The following is a 20,078-nucleotide window of genomic DNA, read 5'->3' as shown; positions in this document are numbered from 1 at the left end:
TGCCTTGGTGGGCCATTGTCATATGGTTTCCCTGCCATTGAGAGGGAACTGTAATAATGTAATAATGTAATAAACCAGCTGTACATTCATGTATTTATCTGTTTTCCCTACCTGCTAACGTTCATCGTGGATGGAATTTTTCCCAGGATCCACTTGGTGGGAATCACTGGACAGGATCACCATACTTACAAAGAAAGACAATTTAGAAGCATAGTCCGTATGACCTGCATGTTTATAGGAGACGGCACGATTGAATCATTCAAAGCCACGCAGGTGATGGTGTCAGTGGTGTGCAGTTGTGGTTAGTTAGCCTGATACATCTGGTTTATGTGCCATAAATCTTATTTGAAGGATCTTGTCAGCTGTCAGCTTGTCAGCTGTACTCCACTGAACCATTCATGGTTCAGTGGAGTACAGCTGCCTTCTATCTCTCTGGTATACATCTTCAAGTGACTGGCCATGGTTGTGATTCTTTGCTTGGCACTTTCCAAGCCATTGAGTACTTCTTAGACACTCCTTTCTGCAGCTCTGTGGAGGGCTAACTTCCCTCCACACTGCCTTGATTTTGGCCTCCTTCTCCATGGAGGGCACTGCTTCTTGTGGTTGTTCATCTTTTAGCCAAGCATCTCAGTGTTTGGTTTGTTTGTGGTTTAGATCAGCTGGTTGGTTTCAGTTTGTCTGTAACGCTGCATTCACATCTTTTAGTAGACCTTCAAAGATTACTTTGAAAGTTGAACGTTATAGACTTGATAATCAGCCACAGCTTAGCCACAATCTTCTCTCTCTAGCACTCAACACCTTCATCACATCAGCTGTACTTGAGCTTGGTTCCAATATGGGATGAGGGTGATAATATCTCCCCCCTGACGTGATGTCCTGGCCCTGTCCTTGCCATAGCATTTGTGTTGTACATCATCGATCTCCAATTGGGATAGCAGTTGCTTCTTCAGAATGTTGGAGCACCTAAGCTACTAGTTGTTTCGCTGTCAGTTTACAACCTCTTCTGTTCCATGTGAGAGGATTTTCTCTAAGGCAGGAGAAATTATCTCCAAGAAAAGAAACAGACTCGGCCATCGCACAGTGGAACAAATTCTCTTCCTAAACAAAAACCAAACAGGATAACCTTAAATGCATCACGTTTTTACTTTACAAGTTAATAAGCATTTTCCTTTTTCAGTTCACAAATTAATTCTGCCTCCAGGTCAAAAATATGTATAAGAAAATTGGCCTAATATCATATTATTTATAAACATACCTGTCCAGTGGTTAATTGCATAAGTACATTAAGGCAGGACCTCACAGCAGAAGCATACTCCATAATGTATTGTACATTATTATATGTATATTAAATTTATTTTTATTATCTATTGTATTTACAAACATCAAGAAGTCACAAGAAGAGAAAGACCAGACCATGGCACATGTTTAAACAAGGTTTAAGTTTATTTTGTATTATCAATACCAATGCTCTCAGATTCAGATCTCATGTTCACTCCTTATGTTGAATACAGTTCTGTTTTAATATTGGTATAAATTTATGGTAGGGTTAGGTGAGGCTAAAGTACTGTATGATGTACTGTCAGTGAAGGTTGCAGCTGTTTTAACAAGAAAGTTCCGCACGAAAAGTCAAAGGGAGTAATCATACATGTTATTATACAGGAGCATAAATTCGGTTTTTATGAAAACTGCTGATCTCAGACCTGCACAGATTCTGATTTCCACCCTGCATATCTGCAGTCAGCTGCATAGAGAACATGATATTTTCTCTGACAGCTTTAAACCCAATGTAAGAGAAAAGGTCTTCACTTGTATGTTGAAGTAAAAACTTTTACCTGTAATTCTCTCACTGTGGTAAATGTATTTAATCTGAAGTAGCATACACATGACAACATATCCCCTCTTGAAATTGAGGCATTTTATTTCATTTTGATAAACACTAATTAATGTCAGAAACATATGTTTCAAAGTTTGTGCTACAAAGGTGATGTGAAAAGGTCTACAAAGGAAAGAAAAATGCACTGTTTAAATGCATTCAAAACACACAGAGCTCTGTAGGGGGGGATGTATGAAAAGAATGCATTTCTGAAAACCATTGTCAATAATTCCAGTCTGTTATTGCAACCACAAAACAACCATAAATATCATTAATGCAAAATGATATTTGCAGGTTTTCAAGTAACATTTCTGAAATAGATTACAGTATTTAACGTGAAAGCCACGGGGACATAAATGACCTCAAAACAAGAGTGAATTACAGGCTACAAGTCATGGTCCACTCTTACTGTGCATCTCTCTCACTTTTACTTCTTTCTTTTTCTGGTATGTGTGGAAAGCATGGTCTCCAAATGTAGCAGTGGGCCAGTCACACCAGTGTTCAAGCTGGTACATTTTTGTTTGTTTGTTTATTGATATATATATATATATAATGGTTTAAAAACAAACATGCTTGAATCAAACATACATGCACTATGTTCATTATGGTATGGTACATTCCATTGTGACACACCATTCTAACCCATGACATTCCGTGCTATGGCATTCCATTTGGTGCTCAGCTGAACTGCAAAATATCATAAACATGTACAACTGTGGGATTTATGTCAAATATTTGTATATTTCATACAGATGTTGACACTCACAGTGCGCTAGGCAATTTTTATGTCTCATCAGGATTGGTTCAGTCATTCAGAAAGAAATAGTAAACACACAAATATTACCTTACACTGCATATATGTATTTAAACTGAGTTCAACCTTAAAGATGAGCAGCAAGCAGTAATATTGATTTATGTAGAATAAGATGCTGATGGGGAATGTTTTTCCTGCAGAATAAGTGCTTAAAAGGTCTGTGCAGTTTGTCAGTAATAGAGTTTGGCACATGTCTGACACAAGATATCTAAGAATGTAAAAACTCTAATATTAGTCATCAGCTTGTATGTCTGTTATTTAGCAACATATCTGAAACATGCAAAATGAATAAATTAAACTAAAATTAAGAACAGAAGAGCAAAAATGACACATACCATCAAGACAAACAGCATTACATGTTTTTCTTCTTCAAAGCCATCTGTGACATCACAGAATTGTCTTTGATGATAGCTGTAGGGGGCGGAGTCAGGTTTCAAGAAAACCCTTAAATACACCCCATGTAGACAGAAACTGTAAGCACTACACTAGCTTTTTAGTTTGAGTTTCCATTTGGAACCCACATTACCTAGTTGAGTAGATAACTAGTTGCACTTGATAACTTTGCGCGGACAATATAAATACAAATTAAATACATTCATTTAGAAATGGCTGCCACACTAGAATTACAGCATAAAAAAATTGAAAAATTAAGAAAAAGAGAAAAACACCTCATGGCTTTAAACAAGGAACAGCAGAAGACAATATCAGAATTTGTTATGGTGTGTAGAGAACGTGGGGATGACATTTCGAGGCTTAAACAGGAAGCCCGTGCCCATCTCTCAGAAATAGACCAACTAAGAAAACGTTTGGCTCAATGTGAGATGAAGGCCGCAGGATCAGAGAAATATGAGAAAAAAATCCTGGACCTTCAAAAGAGATGCAAAGACCTGGAAAGGAAACATGCCACTGAAAAAAAGAGACGGGAGCAGAAAGAAAAAGATGCGGAATTTCTGTCTCGTCTTCAAGGAAAAGTCAATAGACTGAGCAAAGAAAATGAGGCCCTGAAGCAAAAATTAGAGCAGGTGACCACTGAAAAAAACCTAAAAGTAAAAGAACTGAAGGAAAAAGAAGAACAGATAAAAAATGAGCTTAGAGTCCAGGACCAGCTCAAAGAAGAGAGGGTCAACTTTGAAAAAAGGACATCAGAATATCTTGTAGAGGCTAGCACGCTGTTTCAATGTAGAGACAGACTTAAAACAGTGGAGGCACAAGAAGAGAAATTAAAAGCTGAAATTAAAACATGGCAAAAAAAAGCAGAGGATTTTGAAGAGCAAAAGGACAGGGTCATTATGGAGAAAAACGCATTGATAATGAAAAAAAATGAACTGTCAGATTTGATTTTGGGAAAGAACTTGGACAATAAAAAACTAGTAAAAGAGTTAAAAGAAAAACGAGAGGAAATAGAAAGGCAGACAAAGGAAGCCTCAAAGCAGCTTTCTAACATGCAACACCTGGAGAAAGTCCTGAAGATGAAAAATGAACAAATAGCCAAACGTGAAAGTGAGAGGCAGGAATCCTTCAAGAAAATGACATCCCAAGATCATGAGATTGTCAGTCTGAGAAATGCTCTGAAAGAAACAGAACACAGACTAAAAATACAGATGACGCACGATGAGTTTTGGCCTCAGCATGAAAAACTTAATAAGGAGTTATCTGAGGCTAAGACCGTGATCAGTCAATTTAAGGACACCATAGAGTCACTGACAAAAGACGCAGAACAAAAGAATAGTGAACGAGAAATGATTCAAGCAGAGCTATCCAAGTATCAGACCAGGTATTTTGCTGTGAAAAATAAACTGGAGCTCATCAAACAAAAGCAGGCAGAAGCGCAGACGGCACAGGCCAAACAACTTGCCTGTGTCGACAAGGAGCGCAACGTAGTTAAGAAAAGGCTGGTCCAGATTTTGGCAGACAAAGAAAAGTTGGACAAAGAGCTCACACACTACAAAGAAATTGTGTTTCAGCAGCAACAAAACATAAAAGAGCTGGAAACTGAAATTCAAATGAGTTCAATTCAAAGACAAACGATTGAAGGACAAAAACAGGAAATTGACCGTCTGACGGAGCAGGTAAAGGACCTGCGTGAGGAGAATTCCTTAAAGGTTGCCATTGAGCTGGACAAATACGCTGCAAAAACGCAGGAAAAAATCTTCTCGCAGTGGCGAACAAACAGACTTAACGCTAAAAGAAAAATGCACATGTCCAGTCACGCATTAGTATTTGAACAGCGCCACAGGGACCGCCTGTTATGCAAATATAAACAACTGGTCACAGAAAAGGACAAAGAAATTAAAGAACTACGGTCAACGCTGAATCAGGAGGCTGCACTTCAAAACAAAGATGCCATACAGAAACTCCACAGATGTGAGTGGGAAAATCGCGACCTCAAAAAGCAGTTAGTAACAACACAGCGAATCCTTTCTGTATATGAGGCTAAGAACAGCAGCCTTGTAGAAGAAAATAAACAACTGACACTTGAGGTGAGCGCAAAGCACGCCCCGCTACCTCAGATTTCCACCAAGGCCAAGTCAAACTCTATGGCGAAATCATATCAGCAGTCTGAGGTTGGGCGCTCAACCAGAGTCATCTCCAGCATTCCTCAAAAGACAGAAAAAAAGGTTTATCTCCTCCCTCCTCTCGTAGGCAAAACGTTGGCATTGCAGAATTTAAGCAGCAGACCCTCCAGATTATCCAGCAACTCTCCAAAGATTTTGCAACACACCCCCATAATTAAACAACAGACCCCAGTCCAGATGTACTTCACTGGATCAGGCAGCCATCCCATCCTGCCTAAAATCAGACACAATCATCCCAGTGCCGAAGAAGTCTCCCATCTCCAGCCTGAATGATTACCGCCCTGTGGCCCTCACACTGGTAATCATGAAATGTTTTGAGAGACTAGTCCTTCAGCACATCAAGGATTACCAACCCCCAGAATTTGACCCCCACCAGTTTGCATACCGTGCAAACAGATCCACAGAAGACGGCATCGCCACAGCCCTCCACGCTGTGCTGAGTCACCTAGAGCAACGGCAGAGCTACGTCCGAATGCTCTTTGTGGACTACAGCTCAGCCTTTAATACAATCATCCCGGACATCCTCATCACCAAACTGGTCACTCTTGGCCTCCCTCCTCTCACATGTGCCTGGATAAAGGACTTTCTCACAAACCGGCCCCAGACTGTAAGACTTGGCCCTCATCTCTCCTCCACTCGCACACTGAGCACCGGCTCCCCACAGGGCTGTGTGCTGAGCCCCCTCCTGTATTCTCTCTACACCCACGAATGCAGTTTGACCCACAACAACACTCTCATCATCAAGTTTGCTAATGACACCACGGTAGTCGGACTCATCGCAAAGGGAGACGAGGCAGACTACAGAGAGGAAGTCCTGAAGCTGGCAGCATGGTGTTCAGAAAACAACCTGGCACTGAACACTGAGAAAACCAAAGAGCTCATTGTTGACTTCAAGAGACACAGCACTGACTTGGCCCCCCTTTACATCAACGGGGAGTGTGTGGAGAGGGTCCACACCATCCGGTTCCTTGGTGTCCTCATCTCTGCTGACATCTCCTGGACAGACAACATCTCAGCGGTCGTCAACAGCGGCTGCACTTCCTGAGAGTCCTCAGGAAGTACAAGCTGAACTCCAACCTGCTGCTGACCTTCTACCGCTCGTCCATTGAGAGCCTGCTAACCTACTGCATCACGGTATGGTACGGCAGCTGCACCAAGCGGATAGAGTGAGGCTTCAGAGTGTGGTCAAGACAGCACAGAAGATCATCGGCTGACCTCTCCCCTCCCTGATGGACATTTATTCCTCCCGCTGTCTCAGCAGAGCAGCAAACATCATCAAGGACAGCTCCCACCCTGGTTTTAACATGTTCAGCCTGCTTCCCTCAGGGAAGCGCTACAGGTGCATCAGCACAAAAACCCACAGACTCAAAAACAGTTTCTTCCCCAAAGCTATAACCACCCTGAACTCACACATGCACCGATAACACAGCCCCCCTAAGAAACCTGCTGACCTGTTCCAACACCAGAAAGCCCACTTTGAAGCTGTGGAGGTAAACACAGACAACACACTGCTCGTTTATTACTCATCACCACACAACTGGATACTTTTCCCTCCAAAACACAGCAATGACACTTCCTGAGAACTGGGTGTGAGTGGAGCCCTCCAGTGGTCCACCACACATGCCGCCGGCACCACCTGATCATCCAGAAGCACATGTGCTGGTTTAAGTCTGTCAATAGAAACAGCCTCCTGCCGACCCCCAAAATCCAAAAGGAAATGCTTCCGGCCCGGTTGAATAACCCTAAACGGGCCGTCATACAGTGGACGCAGCGGAGGCCTATGAGCGTCATGCCTGACAAAAACAAACTGCGAAGAGTCCAACGACCTCGGAACAAAGGTGTCGGGCACACGATCAGGCCGTGTGCCGCCAAGCGCTGGAAAACCTGATGCAGATGGGACGCGTGCTGACTCAGAACAGCTGGCCACCAATATATCGTCAAGGTACACGAAGACGAAAGGCAAGACAGAGTTCATCAACCGCTGAAAAGTCTGGGCGGCGCCTTTCAGGCCGCACGGCATGCGCAAAAATTCAAACAGGCCGAAAGGGGTAATAACGGCAGTTTTGGGGACGTCTTCGGTGCGCACGGGAACCTGGTGATACCCCCGAACCAAGTCAATTTTAGAAAAAATCGAGGTGCCGGCGAGGTGGGCGGAAAAATCCTGGATGTGGGAAATGGGGTAACGGTCGTTCTCCGTGACATTATTCAAACGGCGAAAATCCCCACACGGCCGCCACCGACCGTCTGACTTGGGCACCATGTGTAGCGGAGAAGCCCAGGCACTATTCGAGCGCTGCACAATGCCGAGGCGCTCCATTGCGGCAAACTCTTCCCGAGCGGCGGAGAGTTTCGCGGGGTCGAGGCGGCGCGTATGTGCGAACACCGGGTGACCGACCGTCGGAATATAATGTTCAACCCCGTGCTTCGTTGCCGTGTTCGATAAATTAGGAACAGTCAGTGAAGGGAACTCCAAGCGCAAACGCTGAAAAACATGAACCCTGAAGTCACTAAATTAGCCCGATTCAGGGGCTTGATGGCGCGAGTGAAACAGGGTATTGAAGAAAAAGACAGGGCATCGACACGATATTTCGTGTCGTCAGCCGAGATGCCACGAAGGGCGAACTGAGCCTCCACGTGCACGAACAATGACGGGGGATCGTGAAGCCAAAAGTCCGGCAGCTCGAGCGCCACAGCAAACGTAGCTGCAGCCGGAGGCAGAGGGCTGGCGGCTGCTGATGCATCCAGAGCGGAGTCGGTGCCACCATCGGACTGCAGCATGTTCGAGTCAGGGGTCACCAATGTGGAGGTAAGCACAGACGACACGAGAGCTCTCGATTAACACTGCTCGTTTATTACTCATCACCACACAACTGGATACTTTTTCCTCCAAAACACAGCAACAACACTTCCTGAAAACTGGGTGTGAGTGGAGCCCTCCAGTGGTCCACCACAAAGCAATCATTTCCTTCCATACATTGAAAGAAATAATCATCTTTTAGACTGGTCAACAAACAAAAATGGACTTTTTCTAAAATAAAACTCAATCACTAAGGGATATGGTTAAAAAGAATACTAAAAATACACTGAGGCAATTACATCTCTAACCCAGGAGGGCCTGTATTTACCGTAACACCGAAAATAGTAGACAACAATAAATAATAACATCTGTTTGCTGTGAGGAAGTGACATGAACACATTCCATCTGTGTCACTACCTCACCCCCAACCAGTCGCGGCAGATGACTGCCCCTTTCTGAGCCTGGTTCTGCTGGAGGTCTCTGCCTGTTAACAGGCAGTTTTTCCTCCCCACTGTCGCCAAGTGCTTGCTCATAGGGGGTCCTCGGATTGTTGGGGTTTCTGTAATATTGTAGGGTCTTTACCTTACAATATAAAGTGCCTTGAAGCAGCTTCTTGTGAACTGGCACTATGCAAATAAAATTTAATTGAAATGAACTGATTTCCTTTGGTTTAAGTCTGAGTGGTTGTATTTGAGCATCTCTATTTTCAGAATCAGCATATTTTAGAAATGTTGCATGAGTATTTTTTTTTCTGACACCTTTTAACTTTTACTCCCTACATTTTGACAGAAATTTCTGTATTTTCTATGCCTTACCTTTAAACATGGGTTTGTTACTTTAGGTTTAACACATTACAGAAAAGTTTTTATTTCCATGCACTTAGCATCTTTAAACAACAAACACAAGGAAAAAATCCTGGATCTCCAGAAGAAATGCTAGGACCTTGAAAACAAATGTGCCATTGTGTAAAAAAAAAAAAAAAAAAAAGACATGGGAGCAGAAAGAAAAGGTAGTGGAATTTCTGGCTTTCAAGACAAAATCAAGACATTGAAAAAAAAAGTTACCCAGAAACAAAATTAAGCCAGGCAGTAATTGACAAAAAAGCAAAACAAGTGAAAGAGAAAGAACTCAAGCAAAAAGAAGAATGCTTAAAAAAGGAGATCAAAAATCCAGGACCAGCTCATGGAAGAGTGGGTGAACTGTGAGAAAAGAAAAAACATAATATGTGAAATTCTATACATATAAAGGCTAACCACTGAGCCCTGCTCTGAAAAACTGACATAGATGTAACTCTGTCTGTAAAGTTGCATTTAAGAAATAAGTGCTTAAAGTTAAAGTTTAAAGCGCCATCTTCTGTCACTACGGAACATAAAGTCACGTGGTTAATAGACTTACATTAGTTTATGTTTGCTAAATAGTGACACAATGAATAACCCCCTTACTCTATAAAGGTGTGTGTGCGTGTTTGTGTGTGTGAGGAATGCTCCTCAGATCAGCCTTTAGCATAGGACTGCATAGGATACAGGATACAGTATACTGATCTTCAAATGCATCTGTAGTTAATGTCTAATGAGTAATGTAATGATGTAATTTGTTTCATCTGATAGACATCGTACACTTTCTGGATCCATATATTATATGTGGGAGGTCCTGGTTTTAACCATCTAATAATTATGCATTTTAGGGCTGCAGTGAGGTAAGTTTTGGCTTTGCAGTCAATAAGTTCTGGAATCCTTCCCAAAACTGCTACTGTAGGACTTAGTGGAATATTTACTTTGAAAACTCAAATTATAGGATCAAATATCTGCCTCCAGAATACTTTAGGGCAGAGCCAAAATATATGGGTATGGTTGTGCTGTGTCCCACAGTTCCTCCAGTATGAACTCAGAAGTGTGGGGCCCATCTTATCAGTTATTTCTGGTGTTCTGTAGAATCTGCTGATAATTTTCCATTTAAACTCTCTCCATCTGTTTGAATTAGTGGTCTGGTGTGCTTTAGTACATATTTCCCACTTGGTATCATCAGGTATTTTTTCATTTATTTCTGCTTTCCACCTTCCCCTCATCCTCAGGGAATTATGCTTAATCATTGATGGGAATGCATTATAGGTTTGACTAATAGTAGTAGTCTTGTCTCTGTTTCCCATCTGTTTTTTCGGTTGTTTTTTTTTTTTTTTTTTTTTTTTTTTTTTTTTTTTTTTAGAAATTCTTCAATTGGTGTGGGGTTGGCAATGTTTCCCTAGCTCTTGAGTGTTGTCAAAAAGGACCTTAGTTGTAGGTATCTATAGAAATCTGTCCTGGGGAGATTAAATTCATTCTTCAGATGTTCAAATGTCTTAAAGTTCACTTGTTCCAATAGTTGATGTACACATTTCAGTCCATTATATGCAGTATCCAAATACTGCATTTAAAAAGTGGACAGGGAAAAGGGTTTCATAGATCCAATGCTTGATAGTGATGAATGATACTTTGGTGGTCCCAGTGCTGACAGAATTTTGTTCCAAAATTCTAATGTATTAGAAGACTGCCATTTATTTTACGAGACTATCTAGAAAAGGAAGTGTTTCCATTGGTTCAGGATATTTGCTATTTTCTATATTGAGCCAGCGAGTATGAATATCACTTTGCAGCCATGTCAGCAAAGGTTTTATTTGTGCAGCCCAGTAGTAATGTTTAAAATTAGGAACATTAATACCCCCCCCCTTATCTTGAACAACTGCAGGGTCTTGAGTCTAATTCTACGCTGCTGTTTATCCCATATGAAGTTAGAAGTTATTTTGTCCAGCTTATCAAGCATTGTCATTTGGATTTTTTTTTAACTGGTATCATCTGTAAAATAAATAGAATAGTCTGGGCAGAACATTCATACATATACATTCAACTCAGCTCATTAGGGACAGGAGGAGAATAGACCACTTCTCTCAATCATTGCTGATATGTTGAATTATTTTATTAGAATTTTTCTCAAACAAGTGGTCCAAAGGTATGGGAATGAAAATTCCCAAGTATTGTTAAGGGTTCAAATATTGAGGAGGGATACAGGAGGGTCGGTCAAACGATGATTTTAATGAACACACGTGTGGGAGATGAACACTGTACGCAGACAGCATCAATCTCTCCCTAACAATACACAAGCAGTTGTTTTATACCATCAGGGTTTATTTTTATGACGCCCCCTCATGCGTCAAGCAGATACAATAGATGCATAAGTTTCAAAACCACAATGACTTTTAACACAGTTTGAAAAAACCACATCGCCTCGTCTCCATCCCAGGTGTCTTTCTGTCGCTGCCGGACACTCGCTTATCGTCTGGAACATCAGGCACACATTCTGCAACAAAACGTTCTTTTGCAGGCACAATTTTGCAGTCACAAGCAAAATATTTTGAGGGATTCTAAGTGTGTGTGTGGTTGTGTCAACCTGAAATGCACTCAGTTTCACCTCTCACCTCACCAGCTAAATCTTGTAACCTTTCCACCAGACAGAAGGCCAGCACGTACACAACTGAAACTATATGTGTAATATATTGAATAAATGTTGTAATCAAATGATACTACTTAAAACTTCATAAAAGAATATAAAAAGAATAAAAGATAACAATGAATAACCTGGTTATTCAAATGGACTCATCCAGACAGCTCCTCAAAATAAACACCAAAAAATGCACACTTTACAGAGGAAACAAAGACATTTCAGAAGTACACATCCTGACTTATTCTGAGTCATCTGTTACCAAGCAAACTCAAACACAGCAGGTTGCTGAATACACTCAGGTCTTTATTCAGGCCTGTTTCTAGATTATGTGATATATGTATTGTAAGCGTGTATGCAATCTTTCCATAGCTCTAGGCCACTTTGCTCAATAGATCGGCATCGCGCCGGACGAAGCTTCTGACCATCAATTAACTGACCGAGCTTCAACTCTTTAATAAGCACCAAAATGCAATGTGTATAAAATGATTACAGTTGCTCCTGCAATGAAAGATTATTATATGATTATGGTACCACCTGTAATACAGACTTTAATGTAATGTTAACAGCTTCAATAAATGCTTTAATGGTTCTAATGCAATGATAATACTGATAATAAAATAGCAGTAAAATAACTTGTTTAATCCTACAGTATTTAATACCCACTTTAGACCATTTTAATTCACTTTGTACTTTAATATTTTCTGGAATTGTCCCATTTATATCCATTGCCTTGGTCTTATCTATGTTAACCTTGTAACTTGAGTAATATCCATAGTCTAGAATAATGTTTTTTAGGTATGATATTGTAAGATTGGGTTCTGTTAGAAATAGTATTGTATCAGCAGCACATAGGGATATTTTATGCTCTTCGTTGTTTTATTTATTTTTTTTTGTTATTGCCTATTAGTAACAGGTTGAGAGAGTTCCACCTCCACCTCCTGTTTGTAGTGCTGGCCCGTTTGAAGCTGAAGCTCTGGCGCATGTGTCACAAAAATCAACACACTGCTTCAGAAACACTGTGCCTGTGTCTGAACAGAGTCGTATGATCAATGACGTCTGAAGCTTCATTCGGCATGTCACTGCTTCAGTACCTAATTCAATGGTTTGTAAGGAACTGAATCACTGGCAGGGCTTGTGCTGTGTTTTGGTGGTGATTTGTGCGCTCACACAATGTGCTTACACATGGCCCACATACTGCAAAGAATGACGGCCCTTTGGTGGCCCAGATCTGGTTTGCCACAGGTGGCCCACACATGGGCCAGCACAAGGCCCGTTGCAGACATACTGCTGGCCCTGTGCTGGCCCAGAACAGTTTCAGCTCTGGCCCCAGATGTCAGCCTAATGTGTACCTTAATCAAGCCATGTAATAACAACATGTGCCGGAACATAATAGTGCAAAAATAACGTGACGAAACTCTGTTCAGATAGTGAATGGACTGATTCTTACATAGCACTTTTCTACTCTCCCAGATTATTCAAAGTGTTCTATACAACATGCCACATTCACCCACTTTCTCTAAACTGAGTGCTTCCTAACTACGCTTCCTAACTACATTTATACACATTCACACTCTTGACATGCAGACATGCAGACAGTAGGTCAGTTCGACCTACTGATCGAACCGCTAACCTTCCGATCAGTAGGTGACCTGCGCTACCTCCTGAGCTACAGCCACCCAGTGCGAAACATGAGTAAACCCTCACTAGGTTTTAGATAAAATGTACACTCACAAACCTGTCAAACCTGCATTTGAAATGTTGGTTACCATAGATAGCAGTATAGTATTGTAACATGGCATTTGGGTCTTCTAACTAAAATAGGAAAATAGGAACATAAATAGTGCCATCATTGCCAGGCCTGGCCCACATCTGGTTGACATACACCCTGCCATGACATCAGTCAGTCAGAAGTGCCAGCTTGATGCTGGATCCAGGCCAGACCTGTTTTCAATGAGCCTGGGCCACATAAACCAAACCGTAATCGGGCCAGATGTGGCGTGTCATCACATAGACAGTGCCACCTATGCCAGGCCTGGCCCATATCTGGATGACATACCACTTACCATGCCAGAAGTCAGCCAGCAGTGGCAGCTAGACACCAGATCCGGGCCAGACCTGTCTGCTATGTGGGAACACTCTGGAGTAAAAAACGTGAGTGCTTCCTCTTGTTACCCTCCATTAGTGAGAGTGCTTCTCTTTCGACTCTTCTTTCAAATCTTTGCATACCAATAAACCTGTGACTGAATTTTGTTGTCTTTTGTAAAACTGATAAAATTCTTCTCATCTGCTCAGCTTAATTTTTTCTTGTGATTTTTAATATAAAGGGATCCTGAACTCTGAATACAGGCTGCTCTTGGACATACCATCATAACATCATGATAAGCGAGTTTAGACTCTTTTTGGGTGTGCTCAAGCATGCTATATAGGGTCAAAAGCATTAGCTGATGTAGCTAATTTTAACCTTATTGCGAGCAGTGTTGGTCAAGTTACTTGATTAAAGTAATCAGTAACTAATTACTGATTACTTCCCCCCAAAAGTAATCCCGTTACTTTACTGATTACTTATTTTCAAAAGTAATTAATTACTTAGTTACTTAGTTACTTTTTAAAAACACGATTTACAACCTGAATAGGTGATAAAGCGATAGATCTTTCAGCCCAATTCTACTTTTTCTACATAATCCATCATACAAAATGAAATCAAATGGAAAAGTCCCTTTTTAAAACTTGTTTTATTAGTTTTAATCTTTTAACTTTATGCATCAAGCAAAAATTTAATTATATGCAACATTCTCTGACTGGAAGAAATTTGTTTAATATTTAAACCTATTTTCTGCACATTCCAGCACATAAAATAAAATATTTTTTGTGTTTACACTCACTCTTTCAAATAGATGCAAGTAAAACACAGCAGAAAATAAATAAAGTCAAAGACTCAGCGGTTCTTTTGCTCTATTTTCACCTGTAAAGCAGGTGGGCGGAGGTTTACCTTGGTGCAGGTGTGCCGCAGCGGTCAGTGGAAGAATCCGCGAGTTTCTCTGTGACTTTCCCATTACGTCATTGCGCACTCGGTGCTTGCTTGGAAGTTTAGGGGTTTTTTTCGCTGTAAAAAGAAGTTTTCTTCCCACGCACAACGGACACTAATTTTTATGTCACTTTTTATGGAATCAAACTCAAAGTAAGGTCAGTACTTCCATGCTTTAAACGCTGCACGCTCATACTCTCTCCCGCACTCGATATATTATCCATTGTTGCTCTGTACACAGCTGTTTTCACAAACGTCGCACTTGCTTACGTCACTGTCATGAGACATTCTCGCAAAAAATCATGGTTTTAGTAACGCAATAACGCAGCGTTCCTACGGGAAAGTAACGGTAATCCAATTACCGTTTTTGCAATAGTAATCCCTTACTTTACTCGTTACTTGAAAAAAGTAATCGGATTACAGTAACGCGTTACAAGTACCGCGTTACTGCCCATCTCTGATTGCGAGTTGCCAGCCAAGGAGCTGATGGACTTTACTATTAATAGTTTGTTACAAATTTCTATTCCTATTCTGGTCAAATTGGGCTTCAGTGTTTGTTTACTGTACAGCTCCAGATCCAGGTGGCAGCAAGTCAGAATGTTGTTATCTCTGTATGTCAGCAGCAGCCTGTATTCAGTTTGAATATTGCTATAAACTGATATGGATCAGTTTATCTTTTATTCACTGCAACATTTAACATTTGGGTGATGGCACAAAGACTGAGAGAGGGGAGGATAGAGAGGGAGTAGGGTGAAGACAGCAAAGAGAGAGAGAGCAAAAAGAAACAGGTAAGAGTGGACATGTAGTCACATTCACCAAAAATTATAAAGCTGTAGCTTCATTTTTTACCCACATTTATTAATGATGATTTCACGTATCTAAGTATTGGGTTGTACTGTTGTTGATTATTTGGAACACCAACCTGCTCTTATAGTAATTATAAGATTATATTTTTATCATTTTCCAACAAATACAATTCCAGGAATATGGAGAGAGACACACAGAGTCAGAGAGAACAGACTACAAATCTGTTCTCCAATCGTGAAATTAGGGTACATGATGCTTTGTGCTGAGTCTGCATAACAAAGGGAGCATTTGTATGAAGTCAAAAACATATAAAACAACTCTATTACAAGTTTGCTTCATGTACAAGGTCTATGGAGTTGGCAGGGGGATTTTCCATTGTTTATACTATATAATGCTACTGTGTAAAAAAGGTTGATGACATTTGCAAACAGCATGTTCCATTACTAATAAATAAAGCACTGCATGCATGACATTATGACTGGGAGCTGAACCCCCCCCCCCCCAAAAGGTTTAAACCTAGAATTGCCCACGCTCTCCAAACATCATCTAACTTGGTTTATTTTTCATCTGAGTGTTTAAATAAAAGCTTGTAGTAAAGGTAGTGCATATTTTATTTATCACAGATTTTACATTGGATGCCCTTCCTGATGCAACCCTCCTGTTTATCCAGCCTTGATAAACCAGCACTAGAAGTACACTAGCTTGGTTTGCATTTCATTCCAGTCTGAAAGAGATCTTTCTGTTCCTGTTTGCTAACCTGAATCTACAGTGGATTCATTCTTTTCAGCATCCTTATTATATTTATTAATTTTTACAGTAATCTTCATTTAGTAAACTGACATTCAGTTTCCAATACTCTGTTTTTATTCAGCTCTATATAGAACCTTGTCTCCCCAGTGTTTAGTCCAAAAAGTGTCTCGTGCATCAGAAGAATCAGTCCTGGCTCCTGAATCCACTGGCTCAGCAGCTGCTAACCCGTAATCTTCAGTAGTTTTAATGTTATTGCACTGTTTTACATTCATACATGCAGGAGTTTACACATCGACACAAATCTACCTTTCACTGATGTTTCCATGGGGACCCCAGAAAGGACAGTTTGCCAGCCAGCCTTGTGTGTTGAGAATGGGGCCACATACTCTCGCTCTGATCCCAGTCCTCCAGTTTGTTTGTTTTTATATCGCCTTACCTGCTAACGTTCTCCATGCTGTGAAGAAAAATGACAATTACCCTCTAGAACATCAACGAGTTATGTCATGATGATCTTCATATTTGTACATGCTTTCATGTCAGTGACTCCCAAACAGCAAGCTCGTGTGACTGTATTTTTTCCTTGTGTGTGTGGTTTGATGTAGCAGCAGGTCTGTATCACTCACCTGAGTGCAGGTAGCGCCGCTTCACATATAACAGCAGGATCATAACAGAGCCCACAGCGAGGTACAACATCCAGTTTGTTGGCTCTGAAACAGAACACACATCAAGCTCTGCTGCTCCCAGATGCTAGCTCCTAGTATTACACTGAGACTCACCTTCCACAATCAGGGTGAAGCTCTTTGTGATGGGCACTTTCAGGGACTGATGGGAAACGCTGCATGTGAACCTTTTCCCAGAGTCCCTGAGTGAAGCCTGGAGGTAGAAGAAGCCCGACAACGAGAAGGTCATGTCCCGATTTTCTTTGTGGACGGAAAGGAAGACATTCTCCAGTGACCTGGGATGTGGAGCGTCCAACATGGCTGGATCCTGCTCGTACCAAATTATCTCCACATCCCGAGGGTAGTAGCTGTTTGCCCCACACACAATCTTCCTCTTGTTACCCTCCACTAGTGAGAGACTGGGTCCCACATTGAGGGAGACATGGGGAGGCTCTGAGGAAAGCAGAGAGGGAAAAAAAACATTACTTTAAAAGCTGAAACGAACAGTGGCTTTTCTGCTGACTTTCTATATTTCTGAGTTCTAAAACCACCTCCACACCATACGACTTTTATCACTTAAGATGAGAATGAACACTTTAAGAGCCTGATTTGCTTTTTTTTAAAAAAAAAAGAAAAAAAAGACTGAATAAAAAAAAGAGTTAAAAAAATTTTTTGTCAGCATTTACAAAGATACTTTTACACGCTATTTTGCCCTATTCAGGAAACATGGTTTTGCAGACATGTTTATGTGCAGCCCTCCAACAGCGTGTAGCCTGATGGCGATGACGCTATGCTGATAATGCTGAAAAGTGGGCGTGAACAGCAGAGAGAGTGAGTGACAGCAGGCATGCAACAGGAAACAGCAACGGACTGGTTCTACCACATATTTTTGACGTTGCTCCTGATAGCAGTAAACATCTCCAGCAAACTTTAAACAGTAATAATAAGAGTATTTATGGTTGTCACACTATGCTGTACACATCACAAACAGCTTTTTCACAGTCCACCTTAAACTCCATCCACTTAAACTCCATCAATAAATGTGGTTGAAAGCATATAAGTACAATTTAGTATTAGTACTTTTGTCCATGGCCTATGAACTCTCTGACTGTTTTCCTCACCTTCAATCTGCAGATTTATATCCACCCTGCCGAATAGTGGATTCACGGACACTGAACAAATGTAGGTCCCTTCACTGATCATTGTGGTGGAGGCGAGGGTGTAGGAGGCATCTCCGGCTGCAAAGGCACGTAGTCCAACACCACTTCCTTGGGTCTGTCCTGTGCGCCTGTTGTAACTGAAGAGCTTGGTCCTCTCACCGTGGTGCTGCTTGTGCCACTCCACAGTGACCTTTGCACCCTTGTGGTCGACATCAAACTGGCAGTGGAGCTTTTGCTGGAACTTCAGACGTGCTTTAACTGAGGGAGTCTGTGTTTTGATGACCATGGCGACTGTGAAAAAGTGTGACAAACATGAACACATGCGAGTTGTTAAGCACATTTCTCAATACAAGCGTCCAATAACAGTGTAGGAGCCATGAGAAAGGCCATCTTTCATTTGTGTATTGAAAGTTGAAGATCAACCCTAAGTGGTGCAACATTTCTTAAATCTGAAATGTGACACCTCTGGCAATCCCTAATTCCAGGCCAGTACGGCTGAAGATTCCTGGTTAGCTGGGTACATATACCACTAAGTTAACAAACCACCTGGGTACAGCCTACTGTGCATATAGCTTAACACAAGGATCCTTACCTCTTATCTGTGTACATGTGTTTATTTGTCTCATCCATGTAATCATTAACACCAACTGGCTGATATTAGTTACACAGACACAGGTTCCTGTTGCATGCATGCAATCTTCCTCATTAACTCTGTACCATTGTTCCACATGATAACACTTTCTTATCTTTAATTAGCTTAAAAATTCCTGCACACGTTGAGGAAATCCAAAGCACCTGCCACAGATGCTCTTTGTTGTCATTAATGATGCATTCAACCACATCTTATAGGACAAATACACATTTGTTCTGGGACACACCCAACATGTGTGTGCACTCTCTCTCAAACAAATACTAATATTTCTAGGTTATGTGCTGGTGTAATACATTTTGTAGATATGTAAATATGTCATCAAGGGAGACTGCTGATGTCTAACTTTGATTATAGTTCTTCATTTAATTATTAATCAGACTGACCAAATCAATGTATTTTATGAGAAGAATTAAGTACATTTTTATTATTTCATTATTTTAATTATTTTATGAACATTTTATTATTTGTTTTAATGGATGGTTAGTCATTTGCAATCAAGTTAATTGTTTTATTTTCCTTCAGTCAAAGTTTGTTCCCATAATATTTATATTTTCTTCCTTTATGGGGTTCTGGCACAGCAATACTAACGACTAGTCATAACGCCAACGAACAACAAACTTTTAAGACAAATATATTCAGTTTTTGTCTGAAATCCTCATATGTTCAGTTTACCTGTGGTGGTGAGCACCTCTCTGTTAGGGATGGGGGGCCATTTGTGGTAGTCCGGCCGTCCTGGGGGAGGCTGGTCGAAGGGGCGCCTGAGGAAGCTGGTGATGGTGAAGAGGCCCCTGCTGTGTCTGAGGATGCAGGTAAACCATTGGTTGTACTCCCGGGCACCGAGGACAGGCCAGCGGACATAACCGCCCTCTGTGCTGTATCTGTGCAGCTCACACTTCAGCTGCTCTGCCTCCACCCCCTCCACATACTGCAGTAGATCCAACTTTGATCCTAGAAGACAATAAAATAAACTCTAACACACTGTAGTTGTTGTTGTTGTTGTTGATGCTGTTTTCAGCCTTCTCGTCATGCAGGCTGCAGTAACTCACTGTTGATCAGGAAAGTGATGGCGTTTGGGTTAACAGGAGCATCTCCTTTTTGACCAAACTGAAGTATAGCCTCTCTGTGGATGAGCCGAGTCTCTGTGTGGTTGTCCTTATTCAAAAACACACGCTCATCAATGAAGTTGCAGGGCAGCCACTGGATCTGATGGACACTCCACACACCTGAATGACACACAAAGACATAGAAAATCAAACAGTGTTAAGTTCATGTGGTAGCCTGTAGTGCCGATACTTGTTGCTGACCTACACACAAGCTGTAATCTGTGACAATAACTCACCTGCACTTAGAGACCAGTAAATAAATATCGTGAATATTAAACTCATAATTCTTCCCCGGTGCCCTCCACGGTCATACCCCTTGCTGCGCGATTGTCACAGGAAGTTTGTCGGGATACTTTCACTTTCACTCTGCGGGAGGGGGGGAATCCTG

The 20,078-nt window shown here is 41.3% G+C and overlaps 2 protein-coding genes across 2 annotated transcripts; one reads left to right on the top strand and one right to left on the bottom strand.

Annotated features, from left to right (window-relative positions):
* The first annotated feature begins 2,548 nt into the window (after positions 1–2,548).
* Positions 2,549–8,715, top strand: LOC148098765 (uncharacterized). The gene has a single exon (XM_087850703.1). The coding sequence runs from the start codon at positions 3,293–3,295 to the stop codon at positions 5,534–5,536; it is 2,244 nt and encodes a 747-aa protein (XP_087706829.1). The 5' UTR covers positions 2,549–3,292; the 3' UTR covers positions 5,537–8,715.
* Positions 8,716–15,015: 6,300 nt separating this feature from the next.
* On the bottom strand, positions 15,016–20,000 carry LOC148098764 (tapasin-related protein-like). Its single transcript, XM_087850702.1, has 7 exons — positions 19,927–20,000; positions 19,634–19,810; positions 19,260–19,535; positions 17,897–18,226; positions 16,893–17,228; positions 16,740–16,823; positions 15,016–16,570 (listed from the first exon to the last, which is right to left on the bottom strand). The coding sequence occupies exons 1-7, from the start codon at positions 19,970–19,972 to the stop codon at positions 16,539–16,541; spliced, it is 1,281 nt and encodes a 426-aa protein (XP_087706828.1). The 5' UTR covers positions 19,973–20,000; the 3' UTR covers positions 15,016–16,538.
* Positions 20,001–20,078: the final 78 nt, after the last annotated feature.

Source organism: Neolamprologus brichardi, chromosome 14 (genome assembly GCF_056152115.1).
Source record: "Neolamprologus brichardi isolate AB-2024 chromosome 14, ASM5615211v1, whole genome shotgun sequence".
Lineage (NCBI taxonomy): Eukaryota > Metazoa > Chordata > Actinopteri > Cichliformes > Cichlidae > Neolamprologus > Neolamprologus brichardi.
This window is presented reverse-complemented; position numbering and strand designations above follow the sequence as displayed.